At 36.6% G+C, this 19,349-nt stretch overlaps 1 protein-coding gene across 10 annotated transcripts in view; it reads left to right on the top strand.

Moving 5' to 3' along the window:
* The window catches only part of LOC145259826 (multiple C2 and transmembrane domain-containing protein 1-like), a 992,069-nt gene that overhangs the window by 36,687 nt on the left and 936,033 nt on the right, over window positions 1-19,349 (top strand). For 2 of the 10 annotated variants that reach the window (XM_080117641.1, XM_080117639.1), the window contains exon 1: window positions 14,507-14,649. The exons of 7 other annotated variants lie outside the window; for them this stretch is intronic. In XM_080117641.1, coding sequence (XP_079973767.1) covers window positions 14,583-14,649 — 67 coding nt within the window. In that variant the 5' untranslated portion in view covers window positions 14,507-14,582. Of the gene's footprint in view, window positions 1-14,478; window positions 14,650-19,349 lie in introns of those variants that run through there. One more of the 10 variants, XM_080117633.1, reaches the window with a different exon arrangement.

Raw genomic sequence — 19,349 nt, 5'->3', positions numbered from 1 at the left:
GTCTGTCTCCGGAATGGTCTCTACCAAACTTTTCTGATCTACAGACTTGTGTAACGAACCAGCAGCTCTTGTGTGCAAATGACCAAGCTGTGGTATAAGTTGACGTCACAGCGAAGGAAGAGAAGAAAAGGAAAAGCAGAGATTTGGAACCATGTAAGTAGCGACAGCAAGGCCAGTAAGACAGATTTTAAAAACCCACATGGTGGCAACTGGACTTGAGCAGACGTTTCGACCTGGGAGAAGGAGAAGCACGTGCTCAGTACACCAGTGTTTTGTTAACCATATGGCGAACGAAGAGACTTGTAAGACCAAGATACAGGCAGAGTTTGGAAATTACATTGAAAAAATGCCTTTTCATTTCAACTAAAAGAATTCTGAGTCTAATTTCTTTCCTTCCTTTGTTTCTTTGCAAAATGTTCGTGCACAATGTCAGTATTTAGATGTAATGACCATGTAACACTTGAAACTTGATATATAGGGTATTTAGATCAGTGGAACGAATTATATTTGGTTTGTAGCTGATAAAAAGTAGCTGCTAAGGAATCAAAATTGGATAAAATAGGATTTAGCAGGCGTAAGTCGACTAAATGTGTTATGCATGTGTAAATATACATTTATTCATTAAATTTGGTTAAATTTTAAAGTTTACATATCCATTACTTGTTATCTCAGATGGTTAATAACGCAAGAGCACAGTAAAAAAAAAAAAAGCTCTACTGCACCCAGGCTGTCCACTTCATAAACAAGAAAAATGGCCGCCGCCGCTGCTGCACCTGCTGATGCTGCTCCTGCTGCTGGTGCGGCTCCTGCTGATGCTTCTGAGATTAGATTACCCAAACATATAACATTCGCCAGAAAGGTCCATTAATATCGTCCATTGACGAGCACATGATAAGAATCTATTCAAGTAAAGGAACACATTCTTTGAGACATTGATTTGCTGTAAGAAATTTAACAGATTTCTTATATATTAGGTATATTTACTCATTTATTTGGTAGGACACTGGTCGTCTCTCCTCTTTTTTTTTGTAATAAAAAGTCACCACTTATCAAGGCCAAAAATCACTTGAGGATATACATTAATGAGATGGATGGATGAATTGTCAATTGAATGATGAAATTTGATTTGGTAGGTTTGCTTTACTGTAACATGGCTGTGGCGTAGTTTGTAGTTTGTGTTATTCTGTCGGTTATTGACACAGTTGAGCTGGAGCTCCACTGCACCCAGACTGTCCACTTCATACAGAGGTCCAGTCCACTAAACGATTGAGGTTGGGACTAGTGTAGCCTGGTGTTGGTGGCTGGTCAAGTATCTTTTCCAGCCAGATGTCCAGTTGTTTTTTGAAAGTGTCAGGGGACACTCTCTTTATATTTTTTATTGCGGTTGGAGTACACTTGAATGTTGTTGTGCCACTGTAAGTGAAGCTGTGTTGGATGAGGGACCTGATCCTCTGTATAGTCCTAGGTGGTTTTTTTTATATAGCAGAACCTTCCTCGCCGGGTTATCTCTACTATTGTTGTGCTGGAGACCCTTTCTTCCAAGATTTTCCATATATACATGATAATATATCGTTCTCTTCGGCGTTGTAGTGAATACAATTGCAGCTCCTTCAGCCTCTCCCAGTAATTCATCTGGTCTATGTCACAAGCGCAACCATCTGTTGCTTCATGCCTTTTCCGGAGCGGCTTTCATAAAAAAATAAAGATACTTATTATCGATACATTATCTTCTCTCTCTCTCTCTCTCTCTCTCTCTCTCTCTCTCTCTCTCTCTCTCTCGTGTCTGTATCAATAACAACACGAACGCAGAAAGTAAAGGTAAAACAAATATATTAAGACGAAAATATAATACATATTTACAAAGGTACAGTTGTACTGCAGTTGGAAGATTGTCCGGCAGAGGGCGTGTTAAAGTCTTTCATGGAGCAACCGGCACATGCGTCTTGCCTATCCGGCGTTCGAACACAGCCCCCCGGTCTTGCTGACTTTATACGTTTATCTATATCTTGTTCACCCACGTATGCTAATTAGTGGGCGTCTCCACAACACTCTCTCTCTCTCTCCCTCCCTCTCTCTCTCTCTCTCTCTCTCTCTCTCCTTTAGGTAAGAATAATGGTTTTAAAAAAATTTTTAAACAAAAAACATTAATGACTATCCTTGTAGAATTAGAAAACACAAACTGGTTACGGATGATGATGCCCATTGATGGCTAAAAATCGATTTGTTCCTTAGTTATAGATGAGCTAAGTAAACAAGTATTGTTTTGTTTTTTTCTTTGTTTTTTGTTTTGTTTTTTTTTTGCTATAACTGAGATCAGATATACTTGATAACGCAGATGCGTAATGATATAGTTAAGAACCAGCAGCAGCAGCAGTAGCAATAGAAGTAGTAGTAGTCGTAGTAGTACAGTTGTTATAAAATATATCACTCAGATGCTCTGATCGGCATCGGTGATGATCTTGTGAGTCTGAGACCATTAAGAGTCTTGAATCTTGCGACATCAAACGCTTTTATATACTACCACACTGTAATACAACTTCCTGTTCCAGTAGCTACTTTCCAAGAATCGCAGACTTGTGCAACACACTTCCTGCTAACCATTTTCCTCCAACCTACAAACTTGTTTTTTTTTTTTTTGAAGACTAATGCCCATAGTCATCTACTGTTTTTGTGATAATCATCTTCTGTTCGCCTTAGCTCCTTAAATCAAATGGCTTCGTAACTTGTCTGGAGCGATTTCTATTATATGAAAGAAATATGTTTATATTGTGCAAACATATCCTGATTTGGGTGACATTTTTTCCTCTCCCTTAATGAAATACTTTGCAAAAAGTGAGTCAACATCAACAATAAAACGAAGAAATTTGATTAGTAATGTTTAAAAGTCACGGCCAGAGATTAATGCAAAAAAAAAAAAAGAAAAACGGTAATTTACTATTTGTGTAGTGCTAGCACTAATCCACACCATACTTAGGGCTAGCTACTGGAATTTTCTGTTTATTAATGATTGACAAAAACTTGAATGATATTCTTACAATGTTTCTCTCGAAGTAATCTTTAACCTTTTTGTAAAATTCCAGAATCTATATGGAATTTTTAACTGAATCTTATATTCAACATATGGGAGTAGTTTGTTCTTATTTCGCCAGCCATGACAAGGTTCAAGTAATTAAGTCTTACTGGTCTTACCTGACCAATCTTAAATAATTCGTAATTGTATTCTTAGTATTTTCCATCCTGAAGAACCTTCAACCTTCAGAACACTGTCATTTGGAACTGATTATTAGTAAGCACAAATATCCGTTGTACCATAGTTCTTGCACCTGAAGAAAAGCGGAGGTTACATCGGCCAAAACGTTGTGAGAATAATTTACAAAATAAGAACTGTAGTCTGAATAAGTGACAAGATTTAACTTGTATACCAATCTCAGCAAGTAACTCATCTTATCAGATTTAAGCAAGACATTATCTCCCCTCTGAAAAAAAAAAATATATATATATTAGGCTCCAACTGATTATTCGTATAGTTTTTATATACTTTACTAAAGAGTCATGTTGAGCCGTTCGGACCAACTATCTACAGGTAAGATGTTTTAAATCCATTATTTATGCATTTTGATTAAATATAGAAAATTATCGTTTGTAAAAGTGTAATATTTTCAGTAATATAATATTCACTCATTCGAAGGGGAGGTAATTATACGTAGCTTTTTATATTCTGATTTATTTTATGGTTGTTTTTTTTATATATGACTTTCACTTTTCATCGTGGCAGTTTCGGCTAGTAGTTGCAATACAATAGGCTTCTTTTCATTCAGGAAAGACACAAAGAGACGTTCGCTGAGTATTTTATTAAAAGCTTTACTTTGGAAAGAATTGACCCAGAAAAAAGAAACTAAAACGTTCTCTTATCTAATTATGCTGTTATTTAGTTAATTTCTTAACTAAAATTAGTGACACATGGACAGATATTGACATAACATTTTTCACTGTTTTATGAGTCAGCACTTATCAAGACCTGAAGGTTACTCGAGGATAAGGGTTAATGCATGTAGGTAGTAGTGTAGTATTCGGTAATGGTATAGACTTGGTAGAATTTGAATTATTTAAAGGGACGTTTCAATAAGGACTTAGACTTGAAGACTACTATATTTTAGTTAGTTGGGAAGCATGCTAGCGGAACAGTGTTCCACAGACGAGCAGTTCTAGGAAAGAAGCTTTGTTCATGTGTTTAGATTTAGGCACAGATAGAGAGTGAGGAAATTATTGTCAGTGGTTGTAGCTAGTCGAGTGCTTTTTGTGAAAGTTTGGCAAGGAGGGACCATAGATTGGAGTCAGAGGAGCACTTGAAAATAACGATGGAGCAGAAACAGGCATATAACATCTCTTCTGTGGAAAAGAGCCTGCAGGGAAGAGAAAACGACATCACCTACTAGGTTTTAAAGCCGGTTTTGAACTCTATCAAAGCAGGATAAAGAATGCTGTGAAATTTCTGCCCAGATGAGGTAACAGTACTCCATTTTAGGACCTACTTGGCTCTTATACAGATAGAGGATTGCATCGGCATTGAGATACCTACTGGAGCAGTAGAATGATCCAATCATTTTTCCAGCGATCTTGGCAACAGATTTGATGTATGTGTTCCATTTCAAATTAGGAGTGATGGTCAGTTCCAGAAGCTTATCAAGACATGGTGCTTCCCCAAGACGAAATTTGTTTCAATTGGGGTAACATTTCGCACTTAGCGATTATCAAAGATTCTTACAGCATTACAGCTGGTGGGTCTCGTAGATGCTTCCACATATAGACTGATTTGCAAACTTTATTTTTCTCTGAGTTTTAAAAACATGACGTCATTCGCTATCTCGACTCGTATCTTTGTTTTGTCTATGCCGCTTAGCTTTGAACTTACATGTCAGCCATCTTTGATTCAACCCTGGGAAGGATTCTAATTTTTGCAGATTTGGGTTATCTGACATGCACTCAGTGTGACCCTTTTTAAAATACACACTAGCTAACTTAATCATTATTGACATAGAGTCCTTAACATTTAACAATAGTTAAGTTAAAGAAATAGCGTATTTAATGTTGCATGTTTCAAAACTTAATAGGATTATGTTTTTTTATATATTTGAAAGAATCGTCTTTGCATATATAGGTGTTTCGAAAAAGTACTCCATTACAAATCTAATTTCCTTCATGGTTCATTTATTCCATCTGTATTTTGGTGTGTTTTTTCTGTTGCCTGAAATAAAAGGGGCCAACCATGTCTCCCTATATTGGAGCCTCTATCAATTTCATGATGCTCTGATCTTTCTTCTGGGCCCTACGGCGTTTATATTTGTTTGGCGTCATGTTTTTTTTGTTTTGTTTTTTCATTTTAGTATAACGTGAAAAAAACAAAAAGGAAGAGTATTTGAAAAACAATAATTGATCTTATAAGAAGGATCTATTCAAAATACGATATCTCATGGCATAAATTGATAGGATTATGTTCTATATGCGTAAAAATCTTTCTTTGAATGTGTGTGTGTTTTTGAAATCACAGACTGCAACTAGTCTATCTTTTTCTATGGTCCACTTCTTTCTCTGTGTGCTCTGTGGCTTATTAAACTGTAATTAGTATCCTGAAATAATAAGAGCCAACATTCGCAATCCAGAAGCAGTCACTGACAACCCATTACTTCTGTACTTACTATAAGCATATACTCTTGTTTACTACATTTTCGCTCTGTCACACCAAATATTGAAATAGCATTTTCTTTGGTCTGTCATGCTTTATCATATTATTTGTATCCTTCCAACTATTGTTCTCATTTTGAGTGTCATTTTCATAACGTTTCAGTCGACATAACCTCCGACCTTCTTCAAGTGTGTCTTGTTGAATTCCAGAATTTAGACGAACTTTCAAACAGAACCCTTTATTTATTTCACGGGGTAGCATGCCCTTGTTCTGTCAGACATGCATGGATAGAGGTCCTAAGTAACTTGCAATCGTATTTTTCATTCGCCCACATTGAGAATCAAGACCTCTATCAAGTCATAGCTAACAGGACGAGAGCATGCTACCCCCATGGAGTAAATAAGGGGTTCCATTCACAATTCCGTCCAAGTTCCCAAATTCGACAAGATACACCTGAAGAAGGTCGGAGGTTATATCGACCGAAATGTTGTGAAAATGACATTCAAGATGAGAACAGTAGTCCGAAGAATGCAAATAATATGAATCACCAATCCCCATCTCAAAAATTCAGAAACCCATCATGCTTAAAATGTAGCATTTTCTTTGGTCTGTAATACTAAATATTGAAATAGCATTTTCTTTGGTCTGTCAATACCAAATATTGAAATAGCATTTTCTTTGGTCTGTCATAATAAATACTTAAATAGCATTTTCTTTGGTTTGTCAATACCAAATATTGAAATAGCATTTTCTTTGGTCTGTCATAATAAATACTTAAATAGCATTTTCTTTGGTCTGTCAATACCAAATATTGAAATAGCATTTTCTTTGGTCTGTCATAATAAATACTTAAATAGCATTTTCTTTGGTTTGTCAATACCAAATATTGAAATAGCATTTTCTTTGGTCTGTCAATACCAAATATTGAAATTGCATTTTCTTTGGTCTGTCATAATAAATACTTAAATAGCATTTTCTTTGGTCTGTCAATACCAAATATTGAAATAGCATTTTCTTTGGTCTGTCATAATAAATACTTAAATAGCATTTTCTTTGGTTTGTCAATACAAAATATTGAAATAGCATTTTCTTTGGTCTGTCATAATAAATACTTAAATAGCATTTTCTTTGGTTTGTCAATACCAAATATTGAACTAGCATTTTCTTTGGTCTGTCATAATAAATACTTAAATAGCATTTTCTTTGGTTTGTCAATACAAAATATTGAAATAGCATTTTTTTTGGTCTGTCAATACCAAATATTGAAATTGCATTTTCTTTTATCTGTCATACCAAATATTGAAATAGATTTTTAGTCTGTCAATACCAAATATTGAAATAGATTTTTTTAGTCTGTCATATTAAATATTAAAATAGCTTTTCTTTGGTCTGTCATACTTAACATCGATGTAGCATTTTCTTTGGTCTGTTACGCCATAAAAGGGATTTTCATTGATCACCGCACAGATTAAATGGACGCATATTCTAAATATCTATTCAAATCTACAAATGCAATTATCTAGAATGTTTCTACTAGACATGACTTGCAAATTTTTCCATTGGGATCCTTTTTGACAGTTTGCCATTTTTATATCGATATTAATATTGTTTCAATTTTTTTGTTCCTATATTTATTTTTATGAGGTGGGGTATAGTTGGATGTATTAGTTTGTGGCAGAGTCTTCGGCCAACAAAAACTCTGAGAGAAAACAAAACAGCGCAGAAGAAAACAGTATAGAGGCCATGTCAAAAGAAAATTTAGAAACGCGATTTTATCATTTGTTTAAACAGGAAATAAATCATGCTAAATGAAATAAAATTTTGGACTGGAGAATTTTTCTCTTGTATCTCCTTAAAGTGATATCTTATTAGGATCAAAGTGTATTATCTGTTGTTTTGTGTGTGTGTGTGTGTGTGTGTGTGTGTGTGTGTGTGTGAGTATTGCATAGCAATCAGTCCAACAGAAACTGAATGGGTGCTACAGGATAGCGCAGAGGTAGAGGTGTAGACTGTTATCTCGACGGTTGAGTTTCAATCCCTGCTTAAAGCACTTGCTTGTCTAGCCACACTGATGATCTGTAAATAGCGAAACAGCATTGTCCACACACACACACACACACACACACACACACACATATATTTATTAATTTTCACAGCCAAGCAACACAAGCTGATGTCCCACAAAAATCCGGCTTCGGTTCTCAGTAGTTGGATGATTACATCCCTTATTTGAGATGAAGTACATTTCATTGTTGAATTTCGCCGCGGTTTGCTTGATCTGTGTCAGTTAATAAACTTTCTTGTGTGTGGCACAGTTGCCCAAATGGCAGAGCACTCGCCTCGCATGCAAGAGATTAGAATTCAGATCTGTTCAACAGATGAGCCCCGATGAGATGAAATTCGAGTCTTGGACTTCTGGTGTCTTGGCTTTCATGGCTTTTGTTGATTGTGACGTTGTTTGGCTGTGAATATAATTCCATCATCTCACATTGTGAAAATCCTAACATATACATATATATATATATATATATATGTATATTTATACAGGGTACAATGATAAAACAACACTACAGGTTTATTTTTAAACTTTTATTGAAAAAAGTCAATCCAGGTAACTTGAGTATGTAGTAAAGCTGACATCTATTCAATGTAGCCACTTTAAGCCTCAATCACTGCCTTTATATGGGTCTGGAACTGGGAGCGTGCCTTTTCCAAAAGTGCTGCCAGGTGCTCAGTGTATAGTCAGCGGATGGCAGCGATCAGGTTGGCTTTGGTGTTGTGGGAGGTCATGTTAGTGATGTTATCGATATATAATCAAACAAAATATTTCAGCTGGTTCAGGTCGAGGGAAGGAGAGGGGCAGTGAGGGAAAGGTGCACTCGTTCAGAAGCCCAGCCTGGGTCTATTTGAACTTCTCGGCTGGCACTGTGTCCTGCTGCCGCATCCAGGATCTGCCAGAGGCCACCTGATTGCACCAGGGGATCGCAACACTCTTCAGCATATCCACATACACTTTGGTGTTGACTTTCAAGCCAACTTCGGAGATGTGGGGTGGCATGATGTTGACCTTCACTTAAAACCACACCAAAGACCATAAGCATGACCAGAAACCTTGTTTTCATCACCCTGGGCCCATCCCTGTTATTCGTAGCAATCCAGCGATGCATTTTGAGGGTGCTGGCAATGGTCCTGTTGTCATAACTTTGATCGGTAAATAGCATGAGTTGTACAGCAGTGCATCTCTGATCTCTTGAACATTGTGTCACTTTCAGACATGATAGAAGGATCTTATCGCTCTTGCGATTTGTACACAAGTGGCCAACTCGTAGATGGTCTGCAACAAAAAAAGAAAACCGGTTTTCATCAAACGGAAATGGAATCATGTCGTCTTTTTGAGGGCGAAAATTTTATCGTTCCACCCTTTGCATATGTATGTGTATGTATATTGATGTAAATTTAACCGTCTGTTTATAATTATTATTTCTTCATCATTGTTTTTTTCATTTTATATTCCGACTGTATTTTATCTATTAGAGCACCACGTAGTCAAGACGGCGTTGCTTGTGTAGAAAAAGGGATACCAAGATAAAGTAAAAAAAAAATGAGAATATCAAGTATTGTAACAGAGCACGGACGCAAGTATGGCAGCTATATGCAAATGACCAAGTCATGTATGAAGTGACGTCACGGCAAAGCAAGAAAAAAAAACACATTATAAGATGAACATGCACACAAACTGATGATCAGGATCACGATCACTTTAGAGATGACGATCACATTAAAGAGGTTGAAATAAATGTCTATTTTTTAAACCTAAAACAACATAGTAATTGTCTGTATTTTTGAGATGTGTTGTTTTCATTGATTGAGATTGTCGGACTGATTTCCTCATCTTGGTTGTTATTGTCACAACGTTTCGGCCGTTTTGCCCTCCGGCCTTCGTCAGGTGAACCGTTTGTTAGGAGTCTCGAACCCAACCCTTTATTATTATTACGGGGGTACCGTGTTCGGACTCCAGCTAGGCTTTGGGCTAAAACAACATGTTGAATTTTTTTTCTGTTGTGGAACTCTTTCTATTGAATTTTTCCTCTTCCTTATTGTAAGAGTATCTACACAATTGAAGCAAAGGTTACACAATCTCAACCGTACCCTTTTTGAACCGATATTGCAGTTCAGGCCGATTGATAATCAGGAAAGGCCAAGGTTTATTACGCATATTTTCTTCGGATATTGCAGATATTTTCTTCTATTTTGAGATGCTATTATTTAACGCATAGACAAAGGGAGGCCTATGGATTCATCCCTTTCTAAGAATTTTAGTGAAACTGAATTATTAACCCCGACAGAACTCTAACCAGATGCAAATCATGAAAAAATCAATTTTTGACATGCCCACACAAAGGAATCGATATCCTTTCAGATAGAATACAGTTCATAGCCTAGTGAGGGATGCCCTTTTCTCTTCCCTGCAACCTCTTTCTCATAGAAAAGATGTTGCGAGCCTGTCTCTGCTTTATCATTATTTTCATGGCAAGTGCTTTCCTGAGCTCCAATCTATGCCCCCCCCCTTGGCTTTGTAACTCGTGTATATCAGGAACGTTTTTCTTTTTCATGGAAATCGCTCCAGACACTGTGTGAAACCACTTGATGTAAGGGACTAAAAACAAAAAAAGACCATTTAAAGGTTTAAAATTAGCTAACAATAAATGTTGGATAGATTTCAATCCAGAAACCAATAATACTTCTGCCTTTGTCAGAAACATTACTCATGGAATGTGAGGACTAAAGAAGAAAATAGGAGAAGAGAGAGTTACATGGCTGACGAAAATGAACCCATTAAATTTTCCTTTAAAGATGTAGGGGAGAAAACAACTACTTTCCCTGGACTGTTCTACTTTTAATCTTTTAAGGCTGAGTATTTAGCAAAGAAACGTTTTGGGTTTTAAAATGAAGTCTGACACCTGTAGAGGGTTGAAAAGTTGCTTTGTCCTCAAACGAAGAATAATTAATGCAGGATTACTGCGATACATGTTGCAACCAAATATATTTAGAGTTTTGCACTTTTGTGGCACACGCTAAGAAAAATAAATAATTCAACACAAGCCACTGAAATAATGAACACTGTACACTCAATAACCCTTATCCCCGAGTGGCTTCCGGGCCTTGATAAGTGGTGATACCCCATGTAAAAAAAAAGAAAAAGAAAAAAAATAACTTCATAAAACGTAACAAAGAAAAAAAGGGTTTATTCTGGGAAGCCACTGGCGAATGTCCGCAGGGAGATATTGTCCTGGATTAAACCTAGCCTCTGGCCACCTCGTGCTGTCACGGTAGTTATTCTCCCTGTGAGAATCGTAGAGAGAGAGAGAGAGAGAGAGAGAGAGAGAGAGAGAAGAAGAAGGGTCCGAGCTAGTTGGCGTCTCTCTCGGTTAGAAAAATGTTTTTTTCCTTTCAAACCGGAAGCTGTCAGAGTTCCCTGGGGGAGAGAAAGGATTAATGTGCCACGCCCCTGACTGGTCGGTATGTGGCCGAATCACACAGGGTGTTATATTTTAACGTTTCGTTAAAAGAGTCTTATTATAAGTGATGTTGTATCTTAGAGAGAGAGATGTTGTTGTAAGAGAGATTGTTCGTTTATAACGATTCCTATATATTAAATGTTCATACTTTAGACGTGTAGAAGAAGAAAGCTTTTAGAGTGAGGAGATAGTGTTCAGACAGTGTAGACATGAGATGTAGATTCACATTGTGGATATGAGATGTCGAGACGTGTATGTAATGACATTTTATAACACAGATATATAGACATATAATACAATTCAATTTACCTTTTTGTAGAATCATAAGACAAGACGACGTTTTATAAAACACATGATGGGTTTATTTCGTCACGACCGGCCGTGGTTTTCATCATCAAGAATTCAAAGCTTCACATTTTAGTTTCAAAGTGATCGTCTCGCTTCCTAGACGTTCGAATTCCCAGACCCTCTCTGAGTTTCTCACTGACTGTCTAACTGACCAAACTCTCACTTCCTATATTGAGACATCCATGCATGTCTGGCCACGTGAGCAAAATTCACGTGTTTCAACATGCGCGACTTTGCACGTTTCCGACATATGATTTCCCAATAACCTATTTTTTCTTTTATGTTTTTACAAAGGAATTCAACCTACATATCTACTTTATTTAACCCATATTTTATTATCCACATTCTTTCTAACAATTGAATAGTTTATTTATTATTTATTTCATCAGAATTAACAATTTACTGGACATTCCATTTAAACCTATTGTTCTTTAAAACTTATGTCCAGGGTTCGATTTCTGCTTTCTCTTATTTTCATTTTAACTAATCTCTCTATTTTTATACTTACATGAAAAGGGGACAGCCCTTATCATGTAACAAGGGGAGAGGCATTGATTCACAAGGGAAAAGTTCCATTTGTTGCTGCTACATGTACATTTATTTGCAGGAATGATACAATAGTTAGAAACAGTTCTATACCATTACAAAGTGTAAGAGTGCTTGCACGTGTGTAGCATGCGAGAGTCTTTGCTGTAAATATGGGAACGTTATTTTTGTGCATCTGCATTGCTCTGTGTCCAGGGAAAGAAGAAAGAGAAGAAAAAGCGGAAACTCATATAAAGTGCTAATGCCCCCTTCTGGCAAAATCATATTGCCGGAAGTGGGCGATAATTTATGTTGGCCTTATTTTCACAGGTTTTTGTGTCTGTGTGTTTGCTGTGGATGAAATACAATTCCTACGATACTCGCCCCCACCCCCCAGATAGCTGGAAGCTAAAGAAAAGAAAATGGAATGAGCATGCAGATGTATATAGTCAATGTGTACAAAAATAAAAAATAAAAATTTTTCAAGAAGTGTCACAGTCTGCGTATTCACGAAAAAATACCACATTATGAACTCTTCAAGTCATGCAGGTCGCAGATGCAGGTACAGGTACAAACTCAGAGTCTGGAAGGTGCAGGTAATGTTCATTATGAGGTGTGCAAGAAGCAGGTGTAATAATGGTGTTGGGCACGATGATAGGTTCTGAATCAGAAAAGCTGGTTGAACTAAGTGTTGAATTGTACAAGCTTTCTTTCCAAGAAGGCAGGTTTAATACAATCTATTGCAATCGAGTCACATTTGCTGCTGCGATCGATGAAAAATATTTATCAGAGCATTCTAACACAACATAAGGTCCATCATAAAGTGGCTATAGTGGTTTGAGTATTGAGTTGATATAGACGAAAACGTACTTATATGACTAAAGATCAGGTGGGTAGTATGGCTTGGAAGTAACAGAACGCAGTGGAGTTACAGTACGTGTGACATAGTGAGTTATAGACAGCCTACATAACCAGACGTGGTTGCAGGTATGGATTGATCGACTACAGAAAACTCACCTGAAAGGTGAAGGGTCGTTCTAAAACCTATCTCTGCTGGAGTAGGATTCAGGTCTTCTTTAACAATGGATCAAAGTCTGAGAAGAATGAACAACAAATGTTCAGTCCAGCGATGCAGTTCGCATTATGTAGGTAGGGCAGCTTTGAGTCTATGATGAAAGTGTTCTACCATTCCATTGGCAGAAGGATGATAGGCGGTTGTTGCTATGTGGGAAATTTTGGAAAGATTGGCAAATGTCTTGGAAAGTCCGATGTAAACTGTGAACCTCTGTCAATGGTAACAGTGATGGATACACCAAAATTAGAAATCCAGTTCTCCATGAATGTCCTGTCGTGAAACTACTATTGGCCAATGGGCATCGTCGTATTGTGGGAATTGCATTTCACACCCAGCGAGCACACTGACACAAAACCTGTGACAATAAGGCCAACATAAATTAAATTTCCACACATTATGCCATGTCCATTTCAACAATGATGATAGTTGTGATGTAATAATAATTATTGTGAGAATGATGACAATGAAATGTGTTATTATTGCCTGTAAAACAACATAATAAAGTTTAACAAAGTTAAAGAAATAAAAAAAAGTTTTACTGCACTTACATTGTTGGTGTCAACATAATCCATGTATGTGATGCAATCATCCGGATCAACGTCATCAGATTCTTCACCAACAACCGTAGCTGACTGTGAGGTCAGGTTTTCTTCCATGTCTTGACAAAGAGCACTTTGTTTATGTACAACGCCACAGAGATAAGAGGTATGTACAGAGGGTACAAACGTAAACCAATTTGTTTTCATAGACATTGGATTTTTACTGTGTTGTCGCATTTTGTACCTCTGACCTGCCCTTCATGTAAAGTATATTTGGGGAGTACGATGGTATACATTATTCGTTTTCTCTATATATAACGCTTGGTGCTGTATGTACTTAGAGGCATCAATTCAAGACGACCTATTCTATCCAAATTTTGCGCGAAAACCAATTGAAATAAGTGAGATATTCCAGCGGCCCCTATGCTAAAATTGAATCTACAAACAATGTAGCCAGTGAGCAACAGATAAATGAAAAATTCTTATTGGGTAAATAGACCATGTGATATGTGTGCACGCACATCTGCACGGACAGCTAGCATTACCATGTTGACATGCCGGCTGTTGCCACACACATCTGAAGGCAAACTCTAATAAGCTTGTCAACGCTTAAAAGAAAGCGTTTGTTATCTTTGGTAAGACATTTTTCAGAGGTTACACTTTGTTCTCCTTCACCGTTTACTCCCACTGCACTCTTTATTATTTGGTTATTTCCTCCTCCTCCTCCTCCTCCTCCTCCTCCTCCTCCTTCTTCTTTTTCTTCTTCTTCTCCTCCTCCTCCTCCTTCTTCTTCTTTCTGGATTGTCTCTGTCAGGCTTGGACGTCAGACAAAATTGTAGCGCCTTCCACCACCAAACTCTTAACTTTATGCACAGGAGATCCATGTATGGACTATGCCTGTGTCTTTTCCAAACTTCGGGCAGTCTACAACACTAACACGGCGCAGCTTCTCAGATTCAGGTAAGATATTAATGTGTTCAAAAGTTAAAACTCTGAAACGACCAAAGAAATGCCCACAAAGTTGGAATTTTCCCAATCGGTATTGCCCCGGATGAATAATATCTAAAACTTAAAAAAAAAAAAAATTCATTCTTTGACCCCAATCTGGAGCATATTTCATCGGTCAGTTTCCCCAACCATTAACTAAAGGGAAGTAACTCTTACTGTGCTTTCATGAAATTAATCCCCTTATGCTGACTCTTTCCTTTTTCTGTATGTGTTACAGTTTTCTGTATGTGTGTGTGTGTCCAGAGAAAGGAATGGGTTGGGTGGAGAAGAAAGATGAGTGAGGAGAGGAAGAAGGTGAAAACGGGGAAGTTTGGAATTTAAAAAAAAATATGTTACACTTCTGCCTCAGGCTATATTATCAACGAGTTTATATATATATATATATATATATATATATATACTTGTTTATTGTTATACAAACATGCTCACATCCCGCTGCTACAAATAGCCACTTGTTTCAATCAAACAACAGATATCATCAGGCAGCGACTTGACTATTCAAAAGTTCAATGAATAAGCTTTATTCATTGAACTTTTGAATAGTCAAGTCGCCGCCTGATGATATCTGTTGTTTGATTGAAACAAGTGGCTATTTGTAGCAGCGGGATGTGAGCATGTTTGTATAACAATAAACAAGTATTATCAGCTCTTTTTATTGAGCACTATCTAACAACCTCGTTGAATTCATTAGTCCATTACTTTTGAATATAAAAAAATCCGCGTATATATATATATATATATATATATATATATATATATATATATATATATATATATATATATATATATATACTAGTGTGGTAGCGCCTGACTTTGCCCAGACATAAAATATGCTTAAATATATTTTAATTTGTCCAAGTTTTGTATATATTATTATATTATTACAGAGTCATGATTTAAAAAAAAAAAGATTTTGGTGGCATCAGTCAGAATCCAAACCGGAAGCAAAACTGTAGCATTCAAAGATGATGATGTTACCAGTGCATATAAAAATAAACTAAGGATGATAAATTGATTCTGGGCCCTCATCTTTACGGGAGTATGTCGTTGGAACCTTGAATGGCTTGCAATCATAAGAGAAGCAACCTTGGTTGGCCATGCCTGCTCAGCTAGTTTGGGATGTGATGACCTTTTTGGAAAGAGCTGACCCAACTAACCCCTGGTCAATTCCCAACCATGATCATAACCGTGACTGACTTCTCAGCTTCATCTAAGGCATTAACGTTTGTCACACTAACCAATGGTGATCTTTACCGTTTAAGCCAAAACGACCTAATAGTTGACTGTTTGATCTTCTTCATCGATGCCTCTGTTCAGTCTCAAGAGACAATGGATAACCCCTGTAAGGGAGCTGCACGTGTAATTGTGAAGCAAGGATTGCACAATTCTCAACCACACCTATCCTGAGTCAGCACCACTTGAGTTTTAACCATTAGGAGTGCAAAATCATCTTACAAAATGTTTAAAAATATTTCAACAATAAATTTCAAAGCTTCACATTGGTTTCATTTAATAAACCTATCTCAAAGTGGAGTCTGTGAGTCTGCTTTTACAGAAGAATTTTCAGATGAGGAACTTCAGGATTCATCATTGAGTGGAGGAAACTAGATTTTCCTGATTTACCTGTACATTCGCAAAGTGTCGAAAGGGCAGTTAAGTTAATCACAGAGGCTTTTCAGTTGGTCTATGGATTTGAAAGAAGACACAAGCATATTATTGCAAAAGTTTTATGTCGAGAAATGAAGTCTTGTTTTGATTCCAGAGGATCTTATGTGGAGCGCTATGAAATGATGCAACAATAATCATTGCTAACATTTGTGTGTGGTTTGACATATTTTTTATGAATCTGTTTTAAAATTAGTGTATAAATTTGAACCTAAGATTACCTATGATGAATCAAGGTTTTAGAGCAGTTTTAATTAACAAGTGTAGTTTTTAAAAATTGATTCACTTATAAATTCTAAGCACATTTCATTCTATTCCTTCATTAATAATTATGACCTTTCACATTTTTATTTTTATTTTATTTTTTTATGGAAATCGTCCCAGACAAGGCATGAAGCCACTTTATGTAAGGATCTAAAAAAATAATATTTTAAAGTCAAAACCTTGCTAATAATATGCATAAGATGGAAAAGATTCTGACCCAGAATTACTTTTTATGACTTGCATCCTCAGTTAATGTTGTCAACTGAAGATTATATGCAGCCGGGGGGGGGGGGGGATTCACTTTTTAATATTAATTTTAATATATTTCTTTCCTTTTTACTAAAATGATTAATCTAATTAATTTGTTTGGACTGAAATTGTAAACTTTTATAAAATTGTCTAAAAAGCAACGATTTTTTTCAGCGCTTCTAATAAGACGATCTTTAAAGTTAAATGCTCATCCAACCATGAAATTTTTTACTTTTATTTTTATATTAGTATTCATCATACCAACACACAACTTTCCCTACATAGAAGTTTTTGATTTTCTAGAAAAAGTTAAAAATCGACCTACGCTACTGTACACACAATAATCCTTATCCCCGAGTGGCCATCGGGCCTTGATAAGTGGTGAACTCCATGTAAAAAAAAAAAAAAAGAAAGTTCAGTGGTAAGGAGACGTCCAGAAGGACTGGAAACAATGCCCAGATAAGAAGAGAGCACATGCAGCACTTGAAATTCCCAAGTGGTCACCCATTTTAATACTAACCATGCTCAAAGTTACTTAACTTTGGTGGTCAACTTGATTATGCCTTGTATCTTATTTACACATCTTCGAAATATGTCGTCATATATATCAGTTATACAACTTCTTTTTGCGGTCTTTCGTTGGATCATTGAACTCTGCAAGCTAAGCGTTTTGGTTAAGAGCAAAGTGTTATATCTGTTCTATGTCTTTTCTGTCCTTTGTCAGTGAAAAAAATATTGCTTCTAGACTGAGACGATTTTTATTTGTATTTCAATCTAGAGTGAGAGAGTAGCTGTGTACCCCACACATTAAAACCCGACTTTCTGTCTAACTCTGCCCTCGTGGGGAGGAAAATAAACAGGTACAATTATTTGAACTTTCTTTGCATGAATTCGAAATGTGTCATCATATATATCACGGTTATCCAACTTATTTTCACAGTTCTTGGCAATATTATTGAACTCTGCAAGCTTCAGTCAGTGAAAAAGAATTGCTTCTCAACTGAGGGCAATTTAAAATCGATATATTGATATGCTCTGCAAAAAGGATATTTTCATTTGAAGTAGCTGAGTGGGCTTGGCTATGTGTCGAGTGATAATCTATTAAGTCGCCTTACTGAACGAGTGTTCGGAATCCGAATTGATAATCCTTAGTGTGAGGATTTCAGCATGCATTTCAATGTCTCTCTATCATATCGTTTTGAAGCTCGACCCTTCGGACGACAAATATTGGAAAATTGGGTAAAAGCATTAATTCCTTCACCCTCTACTGGGCACTTTTCTGCAGGGAGGAGTCGCTTTTTTTGCCGATATTTTTGAAAATCATATCCTCTTTTCGATTGACTAGCTTTAATTCAAACCTTTGCCACTTCTGGTTTAGCGATGGATGAAACAGCAAAGAAGTCACGTTTTTTTTTCATGTTTTTTTCCCCCTTTGCGGTACAGGTTCGAGCCTGCTTGCCTACTACTACTTTTTTTGCTCAACACACACTTCCAAACACCCGGGCAACGCCGGGCACCCAGGCTAGTTGATATTAAAAGACATTCTTGTAAAGAGGAAGAATCAGAATGTACTCATATTTTCATCTTTGGAGAGTTGGATTCCTGCCTGCACATTAAAAACCAACCTTGTGTCTAAATCTGCCCTCGTGGGAAGGCAATTAATTAGGAAGAAGGCTGCTCTTCACCATTGAATTGTGTAGACTTATTTTCACATATCTGTGACGTCATCGCAGAGATCGCATGCAATAAGATATTACATAGCAAAGTATTTGCTCATTAAAAATGGGCAAAAGTTACAGGCCGTTGACTTAGAATGAGTGCTTTTTGCTACATTGACAGTTGGGTATGGTTAAATTTGTGCTCATTTTTGCATGAAGTACTAATCTCTATTCATCCTAATTGTGCATTAAATGGATACCATAATACTTACATCGCTGCACCTTATGATTACAAAAATCTATACAAAATTTCAATCAGGTTGGTGCAGTACTTTCCAAAATCTACTAGAGTAAATGTGGCATTGTATTGATTAATCTCTATTAATTTCTAACTGTGTATCAAAGGAATACCATAATACTTAATTCATTGTACCTTATCATAACAAAAGTCCATACAAAATTTCAGACAGATCGGCCCAGTAGTTTAAGAGGAATATAATATAGATTATATTAACTCTTACATTAGAAAGACATATGTGAAAGGCTTTATATTTACTACAGGGTGGAATGATAAAAGTGCCGCCCTAAAGAAAACAACACTAAAACTTTATTTTTAAACTTTTATTGGAAAAATCAATTCAGCTAACTTAATTATCAGTAGTAGAGCTGACATCTATTTAATGTAGCTGCCTTCAGCTTCAATCACCACCTCGATATAAGTCCAGAACTGGGAGCATGCCTTTTCTATAAGTACCGGCGGGAGCTCAGCGAATACTTGGTGAAATGCGGTGATCAGGTTGGCTTTGGTATTATGGG

The sequence above is a fragment of the Euprymna scolopes genome, chromosome 35 (assembly GCF_053919585.1).
Source record: "Euprymna scolopes isolate OS-2025 chromosome 35, ASM5391958v1, whole genome shotgun sequence".
Taxonomy (NCBI): domain Eukaryota; kingdom Metazoa; phylum Mollusca; class Cephalopoda; order Sepiida; family Sepiolidae; genus Euprymna; species Euprymna scolopes.
This window is presented reverse-complemented; position numbering and strand designations above follow the sequence as displayed.